This window comes from Tursiops truncatus, chromosome 13, assembly GCF_011762595.2.
Source record: "Tursiops truncatus isolate mTurTru1 chromosome 13, mTurTru1.mat.Y, whole genome shotgun sequence".
Classification (NCBI taxonomy): Eukaryota; Metazoa; Chordata; class Mammalia; order Artiodactyla; family Delphinidae; genus Tursiops; species Tursiops truncatus.
The window spans coordinates 932,624-947,893 of NC_047046.1; the positions used below are offsets into that span (position 1 = coordinate 932,624).

The 15,270-nt window shown below is 53.2% G+C and overlaps 1 protein-coding gene and 1 non-coding gene across 31 annotated transcripts in view; both read right to left on the reverse strand.

Annotated features, from left to right (window-relative positions):
* The window catches only part of EP400 (E1A binding protein p400), a 115,352-nt gene that overhangs the window by 32,929 nt on the left and 67,153 nt on the right, over positions 1–15,270 (reverse strand). For all 30 annotated transcript variants that reach the window (XR_012325083.1, XR_012325076.1, XR_012325074.1 and 27 more), the window contains 8 exons: positions 13,831–13,986; positions 11,962–12,056; positions 11,184–11,455; positions 6,214–6,416; positions 5,957–6,126; positions 4,298–4,494; positions 2,505–2,616; positions 2,210–2,353 (listed from right to left, as the gene is read on the reverse strand). Coding sequence is in view for 15 of the 30 variants with exons in the window: in XM_073789915.1 (XP_073646016.1) it covers positions 2,210–2,353; positions 2,505–2,616; positions 4,298–4,494; positions 5,957–6,126; positions 6,214–6,416; positions 11,184–11,455; positions 11,962–12,056; positions 13,831–13,986 (1,349 nt within the window). In the remaining 15 variants the exon portion in view is untranslated. The remainder of the gene's footprint in view (positions 1–2,209; positions 2,354–2,504; positions 2,617–4,297; positions 4,495–5,956; positions 6,127–6,213; positions 6,417–11,183; positions 11,456–11,961; positions 12,057–13,830; positions 13,987–15,270) is intronic.
* Positions 4,782–4,909, reverse strand: LOC117307791 (small nucleolar RNA SNORA49). Its single transcript, XR_004521663.1, has one exon. It is a non-coding gene; the product is annotated as a small nucleolar RNA SNORA49 (small nucleolar RNA).

Here is a 15,270-nt window from a genome sequence, read left to right on the forward strand (position 1 = left end):
CAACCATGTGATAAAGATGGTCTGCTGGGTGGCATTAGGACCAAGAATTGCTGCTTGCTGAAAGACAGCATTAAAAAAGGCAAACCACAGGCTGGGAGAAGACATTTTCCATGTATCCCACAAAAGCCTCGCATCCAGAATACAGAAAAAAAGCCAAGAAGCCATTAAGGAAAAAAAAGAATCCAGCTAAAAAAAAATAGGAAAAAGACGCGAACGAGCACTTCATCAACAAGCACCCACGCTGCCAATGAATGCAAAGCTCACCAGCCAGGAGCAAACTGCACTGCAAGCAGGGATGCGCCCACACTGCCCCCCACGCCTGCACCTCTGAACCGGCCCCGGTCCAGGGTCAACATACAGCCAGGCGATGCTCCCAACCCACATGTCCGTGGGCAGCCCGTCTCCATCGCCCTCGTCCCCCAGCCACACCTGGCCCCTACTGTCCGGACCCGGAGGCGCTGCCCCTCCACTCCTAACACTCCTCCTGGACACCGCATGGCGCACCATCTCCGCAGGGTGATGGTGTGTCATCTCTCCCGTCACTAGAATAGAAGCTTTGTGGAGGACGAGAGTTCCTTCTTTCAACTCTATACCCCTTCTGCCTACAACAGCGCCCAACTCACAGTAGGATGTTCAGCCAGAACGTTTCAAAGAATCTGTGTGCTGAAACACCACACTGTGCCGGCACCTCAGAGACGCACTGAGAAGCAACAGCAAGGGTGTGTAACACACTCACATTCCTCAGACACACATGCCTTCAGGCCTCACGTTTCTTCCAGGATCCATGTAAGATATATACTTTTAAAATTTATTTATTATTTATTTATTTTTGGCTGCGTTTTTGGTCTTCGTTGCTGCGCGCGGGCTTTCTCTAGTTGCGGCGAGTGAGGGCTACTCTTCATTGTGGTGTGCAGGCTTCTCACTGCAGTGGCTCCTCTTGTTGTGGAGCACAGGTTCTAGGCGCGCAGGCTTCAGTAGTTGAGGCACGCGGGCTCAGCAGTTGTGGCTCACAGGCTCAGCTGCTCCACGGCACGTGGGATCCTCCCGGACCAGGGCTGGAACCCGAGTCCCCCACACTGGCAGGCGAGTTCTTGGACACTGTGCCACCAGGGACCCCCATAAGACTTTTAACAATGGTTGAGTGGTCACCTCCAGGACAGGTAACCTACTGTTTCCCTACTATCATTTCTGTTGTGAGGTTTCTACAATCATTTCCGTTATGAGGTTTAGATCATGCTGTTTGACCTTTTTTTTTTAAAAAAACCTGGTGCACGTATCACCAATTTTTAAAAGAAAACGGTACATCTATCTGTCCCTCCTGATACCGAAACAGCTGTAAGGTACTTCTGTGCAAGTGACATTATACACAGACAGCTCCTGGAAGAAAATGTGAAAGACAGCTGACAGTGGTGGTCTCTGAGAGGGAAGCGAGGGCCTGGTGCAGGACACTTACTTTTCATTATAAATTCCTGAAGGTTTTTTAGCACACGCATTTATTACTTCTCAATCACTGGATAGTCAAGTTTCAAAAACAGGAGAGGAGGTGTCCTGCAGTCAAAGGCCCCCAGGAGGCAGGACGGGAGCAGGGTCTCGGGGAGGGAAGCAAGGGGCCTGACAGGCAAGCGTGTGCCAGGTCTGCACAGCAGCACTGCCCCAAAGCAGCAGCGCGCGAGCCAAGCGCGCAGTCTGCGACCTCAAGGGTCCGGGCCGGAAACGCAGAAGGCGAGATTTCAGTTAGAATCCAAGGCATTGTCATCTCAGCGGGTGACCAACGCAGGGAGGCTGGGTGAGACAGCTGCTATTCTTTTTCGTTCTGTCCTCAGAGTGGGACGTGTATCTCTCACTCACGCCAGGGCTCCCTGCAGAGCGGGGCATCCTCCCCAGCAACGCTGTGACAGAGGTGCTGACACAGCAGGGTGGAGGGGTCGGGGCACAAAGTCACATAGGACGGCGAGGGGTGGCCCGAGAAGCGTGGGTGAAAACGGCGACGGTGGCAGGGTGGGCAGCGAGGCCCACACCGCTCTCTCGCACGTCCTTCACCTCTTTTTACAACTAAAATCCCCCAAACCAAAAGCAGGGAGGGAGGGGCTGACAGGCCAGGCTCGAGCGACTGGAGCCTGGGGAGGGGGCGGCAGCAGTGCCGCAGGAGCGGAGGGCAGACCCAAAGCCCCAGACCCGACACCGCCAGGCCGGCGCCGGCCACCCTCACCTCTATGAAAGGCCTGGCAATTTTGGGTGCGATGGTTTCTGTGACAGAAGGTTCCTGAGAAAGGACGACAAACTCCTCGGCTTTCACTGGGAAGCCAGTGTCATCCACGGGTGGATAAACCTCAAACAGCTCCTGGATCGTCCGCTGACACAGAAATGAGGACCACTGAGCTTGAGGCCTCCGCGCGTGGAAAACCGCCAGCAGCCACCCCCCTCAATCGTTACACCCGCCCGGTTCCCGTCACTGTGTGGCAACCCCGCCCCCCGGCCCCAGGCCTCCTCGTGGACGAAGGTACCTGCGTGAGGAACGCCATGGAGTAGTCGTTTCCCTGAGCAGCCACTTCTCGGATCAAATCTTTGGTTCCATTTTTCAACAATTTCTCCTCAATGGAATTGCCACTCACGAGCCTACAAACCAAATACACATGCGACAGCTAAGTCCCCGGGAGCTGAGGACGGCACGAGCGCCACGGTGCCTGGGCCACCCGGCAGAGCAGCGCCTGCGTGGCACGGCTTGTCAGCCCCACTCTGCGCTGCTTCCTTCCTTCGTGTGGAGCCCAGAGGTGACCATGCCTGTCCCGCCTCCCACACGGCAGGAGGGCGGGCCCCGGAGGCCCGCATGCCACCCACGCTGGCCATCCATGTCCCCCACCGGCCTCCACCTGGAAAGGCCCCCGGGGGCCTCCGGACCCTCGAGCCCCGTCTCCTTCAGTGCTGACGGTGGCGGGCGGGCGCCCCCGCATCACTGTGCACCTCTCTGCACTGCACCCCCAAATGAACCCGTGTCCAGTGGCTGCAGCCCAAGGATGCGTGTCCCCTGGCTCCCGCTATGTGCCCCCAGAAAGCTGCAGTAACCATTCCCACACCCATGATCAGCGCTTTCACTAAAAAATGATGTTAAAACTTTTACTATCGCTTTGGGGAGACTTCACAATTTTACGAACCAGGTCTTCCCGTCTAAGAACAGAGCACATCCTCCCGCTGGTGACATCTCTCAGCTTATGCCCTTCCACGATTTTACACTCTACTTCCTACACATCCAGCACCTTTACTGCTAAGGTCATTCCTGAGAGTTTACAGATTGTGTCTCCTGAGAATAAAACGTTTTCCCCCGTTTCTAGCTAGTAACTGCTAAAGGGCCAATGATAAGGAAGGGATTACACAATGAAACGTTATCCATTTATATAAACAATGTATCAAATTTATATTTATTAACACAGAAATACACTCACAATATACTGTTAAAAGAAAACAGGATTACGCAGTAAGACTGACTGCTGGCATGAGCCATCTAAAAAAAACCAGGGAAATGTCTGGAAAGACACACACCAAAATGCTACTGACTGCCGTCTGGGCAGGATACTGATTTTCTCCATGTGCTTTCCTTTTTTTTTTTCTTTTTCTTTTCAATGAACAAGTAATACATTTATAATCAGGAAAAAATTAAAGCTATTTAAACACAGTGCATGGATGACGACGTCTTGATGAAAACGGCGAGGGTTACACACGTGGGCTGGGGTCCCCGTCCCAGGCTGGCCGCCAGGGACCGCACCCTCGGTGCTGACCCCAGAGGTGGCAGGAGCGCAGGGGAAGGGGGGCGGCGCGTGCCTGGCACACTCGGGCACCAGATGGGCAGCCAGCGGGGGCCGAGTGCTGCTGTGCTCTCCCAGTCGACACTCCCAGAGCTCAGAAACAATGGCAGAGGCTTCTCTGCTTGCCTCAACTGCGTGTGGTTGGCCGCTTGTAAGATTTAAATGCTTTCAATAGGGAATTTACAAATTGCTAACTGTTAAGTTATGATAATTTATATCTGAAAATACTTGAAACAACCTAGAACATGAAGCACCCTCTTAAGGGTCAGGGACTCCAGGAGAAATGCAAGTACACGTCGGAAGGACAGCAGTTACGTCTCAGCAGCACGACCCAGTCACCGCTGCAAACAAACTCAGTTACGCCCCAGGCAGATGCTGAGTATAAAGAAAGAACACACAGGACGGCAGGAACACGAGCCTGCCTGAAGGAAAGTAAACAGAACGTGGGAGAAGCTTCTGCAGTACGCTGCAGCCCCCCGCCCAGCCGCCTGCCTCACCTGTATATGTGCACGTCCTTGCGCCGCCCGATCCGGTCGCACCACTCCTGGGCCTTGGCGTCCATCACCGGGTTGAGGTCGTGGTCGTAGAACACCACCGCGTCCGCCTCCACCAGGCTCACGCCCGTGGCGCGGCTGTGTGTGGAAAGGAGGGCACAGAAGACCCGCCGGTCCCGGTTGAAACTCCTCATCAGGTCCTGAGGCGAAATGAAACCCCGAGTTACCATCCCTGCCAAACAACAGGCAACCTCTGACGTGTTCTGGTACTTATCAGTTAGAAATTATTCCGTAACAAAACTGTTCGGTTTGTGTTTCTTTTGACGCGAGGTCCGTGTTCCAATTACACCGGATTTTAGCATTTTATTGTGGCTCTTCCGGGCACGTGCCGCATCTCTCGCTTACTGGTTGCCGACACCTCTACCCTGTTTAAGCATCGCCAGTCAGCAGGTACAGAAAGGAAAGTGTCCGACCCCACCCGACCTGTGCTGTCAGCTCCACGAGTGGGCCCCACAGGACAGCAGTCTCCCTGGGGAGGGATGCGTGCTCTTTCATGTACCCTCCGGCAATGCCAGGCGCTTTACAGCAAAAGCGCCTGGAGTAAGGCCGAGGGAGCAGCCGCCGGCCTCCCCACTCCCGCAGGGCCGCCAGCTGAAATGGCCTCATTCCCACGACTTCTCTCCTGCAATGACTTCAGCGCCCAAACAGACCTTAGCAGGTGTGACCTGCCCTCTTCCTTCAGGAAATTCTCTATATAATTTGTTACATCACTCCGGACAGAACTTGTCACTAAGACCGTGGTGTACCTCCTTCCAGGCCTTCTCAGCATGGGGAGGGCTGCCTGTGCTGGACGGCGTGAAGTGGGTCATGTGATATACAGGCCAGCAGCTTGTCTGCACGCGGGAATGCTCTGCCTTGATACTAAAACCTGTTCTGAAACGCTGCTGAAGATGGCTTCCTAGTTCACGCTGTGGGACACTCGGGACAGGGCCAAGCCCTGTGGCACGCAGACCACTACTGACCCATTCTCCTACTCCTGGACTGGGACTTTGCTCCCCACTGGGGCTTATCACAAACATTTCCACCATCAACAACTCTGCATATGCACCCCTGAGTGCTGCTAAAGGAGAGAGCCCTAGACGCAGAATTAGCAGGTCAGGCGCACATCCTTTTTCAGGCTCACAGCCCACACTGTCAGCTCGCCTTCTAGAAAGTTGTGCTAATTTGCGCCCCACCAGCAGCGCACGAGAAAGCTGCTCTCACTGTGCCTGATGGAATCCAGCTACCCTTAGCTAACCTGACAGGTAAAGAACGGGCATGTTATTTTAACCTGTAATTCTTTAACTGTAGATCAGTCTGCAGAACTTCCTGTTTTCATGTGGCTGCCTCCCGAAGGACACCCATCTCCTCCCTGTAAGGACTGCAGGTCACCAGTTTTGATTCTGAGACATCTAGCCGACTGCACTTCCCAAATAACAGGACTTAGGAAAAAATATCAAAGGATGGAGCTAAAGTCCAAAGACACTAAGAAGTTCTTCCCTTGTTTAGAAAGCATGGCAACACTGAGTTTGCACAGCTCTGAGAAACTAGGTTAGAAACTGGCGATCAAAGTTAACCCAAATGAGTCATAAACGATAACAAAAGAAACGATTTCTTTCCTACCTGCCGTTGTTCACTGTTGGCGTTTTCGTCAATTCTTATATAGGTGAGATAATGGAAGTTCAAGAACATTTCTAAAATGTCTAACATGAGAACCATCTGCGATAAAATCAGCACGCGACGTCCTTCAGATTTCAACTTCTGAAGTAAGATAGCCAACGCTTCCAGCTTTCCTGTGAAATGAGTAACATCAACAGCATCTCATACTCCAAAGCAAGTGCATCCGACACAGGCAGCAGTACAGACGGGGTGTCTCGTACCTGAGTCAAACTGGACCAGTCTCAGCTCGGGAAACCGCAGGGAGCGCAGAGCTGTCACCCGCTGCAGCTGCTGGGCGAAGGGCGCCGTGTGCTCCCGCAGGTAGTGTCTGAAGAGCCTCATCTTGTGGCTGTAGCGGGAGGGCGGCCTCGCCACCCACAAGCACGGGGGCGCGGCCACCACCGGCGGGATCACACACACCACCCTGAGAAGCAGACAGCACATGTGTCACAGGTGGCGCACCTGGGGTGTCTCCGCCGAGCGGCCCCTCTGTCTCAGGCAGCGAAGGCTTGAGAAGGAAGAGGGCAGAACCACCTGGCAGTCGGGAGTCACCAGGGCAGCCAGAGCGCCTAGCTCCAGTCACCGGGCTGCTGGACCACACTATCACAGCAACCACGGGGGCGGGTCCCGACCAGTCCCGGCCAGTGAGGGCTACCCAGATCAAAATGAACAGCGCAGGGTACCCCCAGGGCAGAGGGATGGGTGCAGAGGCAGCCTGCCGTCTTTGGATGGGAATTCCGGAATGCAGGCACTCTGTCGCCTGGACGGTCTGGGGGAGGATGTGAGCCCTGAAGCTGCTACAGCCACCGTGCCACCAGAAAGGGAGCCAGACTTGGGAGGAGGGGCCCCGCAGAGAGCAGCACCATGACGACTCAGATGAGCCATGACAGCCAACCTGACACCCACCGCCAACCTGCAGACACCACCTGCTCCAGAAAAGCCCTCATTCTGGGACTCAGCACAAGCCGGGCTTGCATGATGACTTGCTACCAACTGCATGCAAACTACAACACCACTTACGACCAAAGCTCTGATCAATGAAATCCAAGAAGCACTAAATAAATGGAGAAATATTCCATGTTCATGGACAGGAAGATCCAATACCGTCGAGATGTCAGTTCTTCCCGACTTGATCTAGACGTTCAATGCAATCCCAGCCAGCTATTCTGTAGATACCAACCGACTGAATCTAAAGTTTACATGGAGAAGCAACTGCCCGGAAGAGCCAACACGATACTGAATAAGAAAAAGTTGGAGGACTGGCACTACCTGACTTCAAGACTACCAGAAAGCTACAGTGATCAACAGCATGGTACCGGCAAAAGAACAAGCAAACAGATCAATGGAACAGAACAGAAAGCCCAGAAAGAGACTCTCATAATTACAGTCAATTGACTTTTGGCAAAGGAACAAAGGTAACACAAGGGAGCAAAGACAGTCTTGTCAACAAATAGCGCTAGAAGGCTTCCCTGGTGGTGCAGTGGTTAAGAATCCGCCTGCCAATGCAGGGTACACAGGTCTGAGCCCTGGTCTGGGAAGATCCCACATGCCGCAGAGCAACTAAGCCCGTGCGCCACGACTACTGAGCCTGCACTCTAGAGCCTGTGAGCCACAACTACTGAGCCCGTGTGCCACAACTACTGAAGCCCACGCGCCTAGAGCCTATGCTCTGCAACAAGAGAAGCCACCGCAACGAGAAGCCTGCGCGCCGCGACAGAGTAGCCCCTGCTTGCCGCAACGAGAGAAAGCCCGCGCCCAGCAATGAAGACCCAACGCAGCCAAAATAAATAAATATTATTAAAAAAAAAAAAAGAACTGTTATCCAAAATACGCAAAGAAGTCTTAAAATGCAACAATTAAAAAACAAGCAACCTGTTTTAAAAATGGGCCAAAGACCTTAGGAGACATGTTACCAAAGGTATACAGATGACAAATACGGATATGAGAAGATGCTCAACGTACATACCATCAGGGAAATGCAAATTAAAACAATGAGATACCACTACACATCTATTAAAACAGCCAAAATCCAGACCACTGACAACAGCAGTCGCTGGCGAGGCTGTGGAGCAACAGGAACTCTCGTCAGTGCTGCTGGGAGCGCAGGATGCTGCAGCCACTTTGGAAGGCAGTGTGGCGGTTTCTAACAAAACTCAACATGCTCTTACCGTGTGATCTGGTAATCACGCGCCTTGGTATTCACGCAAATGAATTAAAAACCATGTCCACACAAAAACCTACACATCGGTGTTTAGAGCAGCTTTATTCATAATTGCCAAATCTTAGAAGCAACCACGTTGTCCTTCAGTAGGTGAACGTATTTAAGCAAACTGTGGTGCTTCCAGACAATGGAATATTATTCAGGGCTAAAAGGAAATGAGCTATCAGGCCATGAAGAGACAAGGAGAAACCTTAGGTGCACATTCCTACGTGAAAGAAGCCATCTGAAAAGGCTGCCTACTCTACGTTCCAACTATCTGACATTCTGGAAAAGCAAAACTATGGAGACAGCGAAAAGATAAGTGGTTGCCAGGGTTTCGGGCGGGGCTGGGGGGGGAGGGACGAATGAGCAGAGCACAGCGGGGTTTCAGGGCAGTGAAGCTACTCTGCACGATCCTCTAATGGCGGGTGCGCGTCACTATACACTTGTGCGAGCCCACAGAACACCCAAGGCCAAAAGCACAGCCCCCCGTGCACCGCGGACCCTGGGCGCTGATGAAGAATCACCGGAGGCGCGTGGGTTGTAAGGAGCGTGCTACTCCGGCGCGGGGTGCTGACGGTGGGGGCAGCTGGCGGAAGGCGGGAGCCCTGCGCGCCTTCCCCTCGATTTTGCTGTGAACCCGAGACTGCTCTAACAACAGTCTCTGTCTTAGAAAGTCATCTGCAAATACTTTCTCCCGTCCTGAGGGCTGTCTTTTGGTCTTGTTCATGGTTTCCTTTGCTGTGCAAAAGCTTTGAAGTTTCATTAGGTCCCATTTGTTTATTTTTGTTTTTATTTCCATTACTCTAGGAGGTGGGTCAGAAAGGATCTTGCTGTGATTTATGTCATAGAGTGTTCTGCCTATGTTTTCCTCTAAGAGTCTGATAGTAGCCCGGAGATGGAAACAACCTAAGTGTCCATCATCGGATGAATGGATAAAGAAGATGTGGCACATATATACAATGGAATATTACTCAGCCATAAAAAGAAACGAAATTGAGCTATTTGTAATGAGGTGGATAGACCTAGAGTCTGTCATACAGAGTGAAGTAAGTCAGAAAGAGAAAGACAAATACCGTATGCTAACACATATATATGGAATTTAAGAAAAAAAAAATGTCATGAAGAACCTAGGGGTAAGGCAGGAATAAAGACGCAGACCTCCTAGAGAACGCGGACTTGAGGTTATGGGGAGGGGGAAGGGTGAGCTGTGACAGGGCGAGAGAGAGTCATGGACATATACACACTAACAAACGTAGTAAGGTAGATAGCTAGTTGGAAGCAGCCGCATGGCACAGGGAGATTGGCTCCGTGCTTTGTGACAGCCTGGAGGGGTGGGATAGGGAGGGTGGGAGGGAGGGAGATGCAAGAGGGAAGAGATATGGGAACATATGTATGTGTATAACTGATTCACTTTGTTATAAAGCAGAAACTAACACACCCTTGTAAAGCAATTATACCCCAATAAAGATGTTAAAAAAAAAAAAAAGTCATCTGTAACGTCAGAGGAAAAGGAGGAAAGAAAGACAAGTCAGCATCCGAAGCAAGACAAGTGCGCGGAGGGCGGCAACCTCCCTACACAGTGAAGCAGGGAAGAGCTCCTCGCGGAGGCCGCGCCCAGTTCCATCGTTTCCAGAGGCCTAAAGAGGACACACCCTGAAAGCTGAGCCCGGGCACACAAAACAGAAGGGAGAGGAAATACCCTCAGGCTGAAACTCAAAATCAGGCCAAAGCAGCGAATGAAGCTGCAAGCAGGGCCTGACACTACGTGGGGCAGAGAGACCAGGGCACAGGTCTGGCGGGGGAGGGGCTGATACGCCTGTGGGCCCCAACAGCTGGGCTTCTCTTTCTCTCTCTCTCTCTTTTCTTGGCCTTACTGGGCGGCATGAAAAACTTCCCCGACCATGGATCAAACCCACGTCCCCGGCAGCGGAAGCGTGGAATCTTAACCCCTGGACTCTTAAACACATGTTTCTCATCATGCAACGGTAAATCATTCCTGTGGTTTCTTAATAAAATATTGTTATTGGGCTTCCCTGGTGGCGCGGTGGTTAAGAACCCACCTGCCAATGCTAAGGGACACAGGTTCGAGCCCTGGTCCAGGAAGATCTCACATGCCGCAGAACAACTAAGCCCGTGCGCTGCAACTACTGAGCCTGTGCTCTAGAGCCCGCGAGCCCCAACTACTGAAGCCTGCACGCCTAGAGCCCATGGTCTACAACAAGAGAAGCCACCGCACTGAGAAGCCTGCGCACCAAAATAAATGAGAAGCCAAAAATAAATAAATAAGTAAATTTAAAAATAATAATAATAATTTTTTTTTTTTTTTTTTTTTGGCTGCATTGGGTCTTCATTGCTGCATGCGGGCTTTCTCTAGTTGTGGAAAGCAGGGGCTACTCTTTGTTGCGGTGTGCAGGCTTCTCATTGCGGTGGCTTCTCTTGTTGCAGAGCACGGGCTGTAGGCGTGCAGGCTTCAGTAGTTGTGGCACGCGGGCTCAGTAGTTGTGGCACGCGGGCTCAGTAGTTGTGGCTCGCGGGCTCTAGAGCACAGGCTCAGTAGCTCTGCGGCATGTGGGATCTTCCCGGACCAGGGCCCGAACCCGTGTCCCCTGAATTGGCAGGCGGATTCTTAACCACTGCGCCGCCAGGGAAGTCCCTAAAATATTATTTTAAAAGAGCAAAATGGAGAAAGCGGTCTACAACACAATGGTCTGGCCCCCAGCCCTGAATGAGCACGGTGCTGTGCTCTGCACCCAGGCCCAGGCCCGTGGGGTACAAAACTGATCCGCAGGGAGGGGCACACAGGCTCCCAGAGGGTGGAGAGGCCATCTGGTGCCAAAGCTGAAGACTCTGAAACAGATTTCGGACAGACTCCAAGGGACAACCCGGGGAGAAACTTAGAGGGATGAGATCAGCGTCCACAGAACAACAAAAGCTGCTTGGGTGCGACACAGCGACTGAGTAAAGAACGCTTACAGCATGCTACCATACCTGTCCATGACGTCCTGGAGGGATTCCTGACGTTGAGTCAGGGTCAAAATCAGGTCCCTGTGAGTTGTCGAGGGTGACGTGTACCGGCTCGTGGGCCCAGCCCCCTTCCCATGACCTCCATCAGGAGCCCCGAGCCAAGGCAACTGCCCTCTGCCAGGCAGGGAACAAACCCCCAACAGGTCTCTGCCGTAGACAGGGGTGCGAGAGCAGCGCCGTTCGTTGACAAAATAAATCTGGTCCAGCCGCTCTTTCAAAAGTCTGGTCTTTTCCTCCTTCATCAAAAACAGAGATGAAAACGGTTACTGAGAAACAGCACGGCCAGTTCCCGGCCTCACCAAGCCCCATGGGTCCCTCACGCACGGTGACCGGCCGCAGAGCACGCTTAGACGTGCGGGCCCTGGCTCCACGGGAGACAGTGACAGAAAAGAGAGCAGAGCAAATGGGCGCCGTTTTCTCTGCCAACGTGTAAAGTACTTCTTGAGACACAGTGAGCGTTTCTAATGCCTGGAAGACCAGTAGAAGAATACAAAAAAATGTGAAAGGGCATTTTTGCAATCCTAAAGCCTGGTTTCATTTCTTTTAGTAGGAAAAGCGTCTTTAAGATCAAAATTCTCTAATTTAGAGAGACAGCGCGTTTTTAGCAGCAGATAAACTGATGCCGCCTCGCAGAAGCGGTTAAGTATCACAACCCTCCCGAGTGACAAGCAGCTCCCGAGAGCGACTTCCGCGCATGCAGGGGTGGCGCTGGCACCGCGTGCTGGGGTCTGCTGCCCCGTACCTGCGTCGGCCCGGCGACGGGAGAGGCTGGCTTGGAGGCCACTCCAGGTTCTCCTGCGGCCAGGGGACTGACTGCCAGTCGGCTGGGCACACCCACTACAAAGGCAAAAACGAAGGGTTGGCATACAAAACTACCGGCAACGCTCTCCGGAACATCGTCAGCTTCCACTAGCACGTTTCTGGAGTGGGTCAACCGTTCACAACCACTAGTAAGTGCTCTCCCGCTCTCTGGCCAGGGTCTGAGCTGAGCGCCGCGATCTGCCTCCTTCCTTTGGCAGCGCCCGGCGTGACCTCAGACCCGCGGTCACTCCCGTCACTGCGCCAAGCAGCAGCCACGCGGGCCCAGCGCTCCACTGCCCTTGGCATCTCGGCAGCATTGACCTGCGTGCCTGGGACAGAGGGATGCCTGGGCCCCACGCGGCCTGCTCCCGTCAGCCACGCCACACTGCCCGTCTGACAGAGGCTCCTCCGCAAGGGCCTGCGGAAGAGGCGGCTGAGGACCGAGAAGGGGCCACTTGCGGGGAGCGACAGAGAAGGGTCGAGGTGACTAGAACCCAGCGGCCGGACTGGTGTCAGGTCGGGAAGCTGGGGCCCGCAGAGCAGGACTGAGCGCCCTCCGGGGAGGGTGCTGGCACAGCTGGTTCCAGGAAGCAGGAAGAAAGCCTGAAGAACAGACCAACCGAGTAGAGCTGCACGGCCTGGCTGGGAGGTAGAGCGGCCGCCAGGCGATGCTGCCAGCCTCATGGTCCCTCCAGCACCCACTCACTGACAGAGCCCAGTGGGGACGGGGTGCAGAGGCCCCACCCCAACGGCACCACAGACGACCCAGGGCCTGGGGCTGGGCAGTGACCAGGGATTCCACTTGAGAGAGGTCCCTGCCGCTTGCATACATCAACCTGACCCAAGTGCCCGTGCCCGATGTTTGCAGTGTGGGTGTGTCTGGAGAGCAGGGGACCCTGGCGGGAAGGAGGCTGCGGAACAGGCAAGGAGGCACACTGGCCGCAGACAGGTCCAGGTCCAAACCCTGCTCCGTTACCTGTCCAAGAACTTCTAGCACGTGCCCTAAGTGTATCTGTAACATTAACAAGCAAAATTTCTCATGATTCCAAGTTTCTTGTCAGAGCAAAACCAAATCAAACATCTAAAGGCTGAGTGAGGGTGGTGAGGCTCGACCGTTACCTTTGGGAGCAAAAGAGAAAGAAAAGAAACCAAGCTGACACGGGCCATCTATGGAAATCAGAGGTGGCCACAACTGGGACTACGGGTTCTGAGGCATCACAGATATCATCCACGCCCCCCACTTGCCTCAGAAGCAAAGAAAGTCAGAAAGAAGTTTCATGGACTTCCCTGGTGGCGCAGTGGTTAAGAATCCGCCTGCCAATGCAGGGGACACGGGTTCGAGCCCTGGCCCGGGAAGATCCCACATGCCACGGAGCAACTAAGCCCGCGCGCCACAACTACTAAGCCTGTGCTCTAGAGCCCGCGAGCCACAACGACTGACCCCACGTGCCTAGAGCCTGTGCTCTGCAGAAAGAGGAGCCACTGCAACGAGAAGCCCGTGCACCGCAACGGAGATAAATAAATTTATAGAAAGATAGGAAAGAAGGAAAGAAAGGAAGGAAGAAAGAAAGGAAGGAAGGAAGGAAGAAAGGAAAGAAAGGAAGGAAGAAGGGAAGAAAGGAAGAAAGGAAAGAAAGAAAGGAAGGGAAAGGAAGGAAGGAAGGAAGGAAGGAAGGAAGAAAGGAAAGAAAGGAAGGAAGAAGGGAAGAAAGGAAGAAAGGAAAGAAAGAAAGGAAGGGGAAGGAAGGAAGGAAGGAAGGAAGAAAAGAAGTTTCAAAACCAAGCCTCCTTCCGGCTCACAGCACTCTACCTGGAGGGGTCATGGGTGCGGGGCTTGGGCCGCCGGCTGGGGGCTTGCTTCCCAGGGCGTTCAGGGCCCCCGCCTGAGACACTGTCTGCATCACCACGGGGCCTGGAGGTCGCAGGTAGGACTGCCCGGGCGCGGACACAATCTGGAGGACGCTGCCTGCAATCACACATGCATGGGGGTCAGTCACGAGCCAAGTGTGCCTTCAACCCCCAGGCTACACCCACTTCCTAAGGTACAAGAACAAGGCAATAAACCGAAAATCCAAAATCAAATTTCCTGCAATGAGGCAATGCCAAGTTCAGTTACTTGGAGAAAAATGAAACTATTTCATTCACAACGAATGAAAATGCCAAGGATCCAAGTCACTTGGCTTAACGTCAAGAAAAAGCTCCTCTACTCCCTGCGATGCCTGACTGCTTTCGGGTAATGCAGCGAGTACCCGCTCAGCATCTGTCACGTCTGCTCGAGGCCTGAGGCAGTCACGGGTTGGAAGGTCCCAGCTCCCAGATCACATACTGGGTGCGCCTGCCAACCAGACAAGCTGGGTGAAGAAATACCAAAACACTCGGTTTTTTTAGCCCAAATGCTGTGGCTCTACCGCCACTGTTCCAGGAGCCTGCCATTTCAACCTCTCTGTGATTAAGTCTCCTGGCATCTTTTGCTCCGGAATCGTCCTCTACAAAAACTAGAGTTCACCAGAAATTTTAAGAGATGACCTCGCCCCTTTGGTCAAAAAACCAGAGAAATATGGAATGAAACCAAATGAACCCGTTTCTTTGTGGCGCGTTTTTGGGGGCCTCTGCTCTGCTGAGGTGCGTGTCCCCAGCGTCCACACAGAGCACCCCAGACCTGGCTGACAACTGAACCTTCCGCCCCGATGAGAGCCGTGAACGACGACGCGTCGGGGGAGGCTGCCTGGGGAGGTGGCCGGATCCCCCCTCTGGGTCCTACCCTCCAGCTGAGTCGCTGAGGGTTAACATGAACTAAAGTGCATCCCCTCGTTTCCTCCGAGAAGCAGTTACTACACGAACACAGTGCTCTCAGCCACAGGCCTGGGAGGGCTTTGGTCTGGAAGTTTTAAAACCTGTACATAAAGGAAAATAATTTCTCCTGCATAAATCGCTGGGCCTTTGCCACTTTTAGGACAATTTACCTCACAATGAAATCTGAAAGGAGTAAATATTTCTATTTTGATTTTTAAAATAGGAAACCTTACCTAAAGGGCAGATTTTATTTAGAAGCGACTATCCTCTATTTAACGTGTGTCAGGGTCCAGGCCACCAGGTGATGTACCCGCTATCTCCCAAGTCCTCTGAACGCCAACGAGGTGAGACTCATTAAGGCCATTTACAGGTGAAGCACCTGTGCTTAAGGGGGCCAAAGTCACAGCTGCAGTGGGGAGCTGCCGGGACGCCCCGGCTTAAAGCCTTCGTGGGTCAC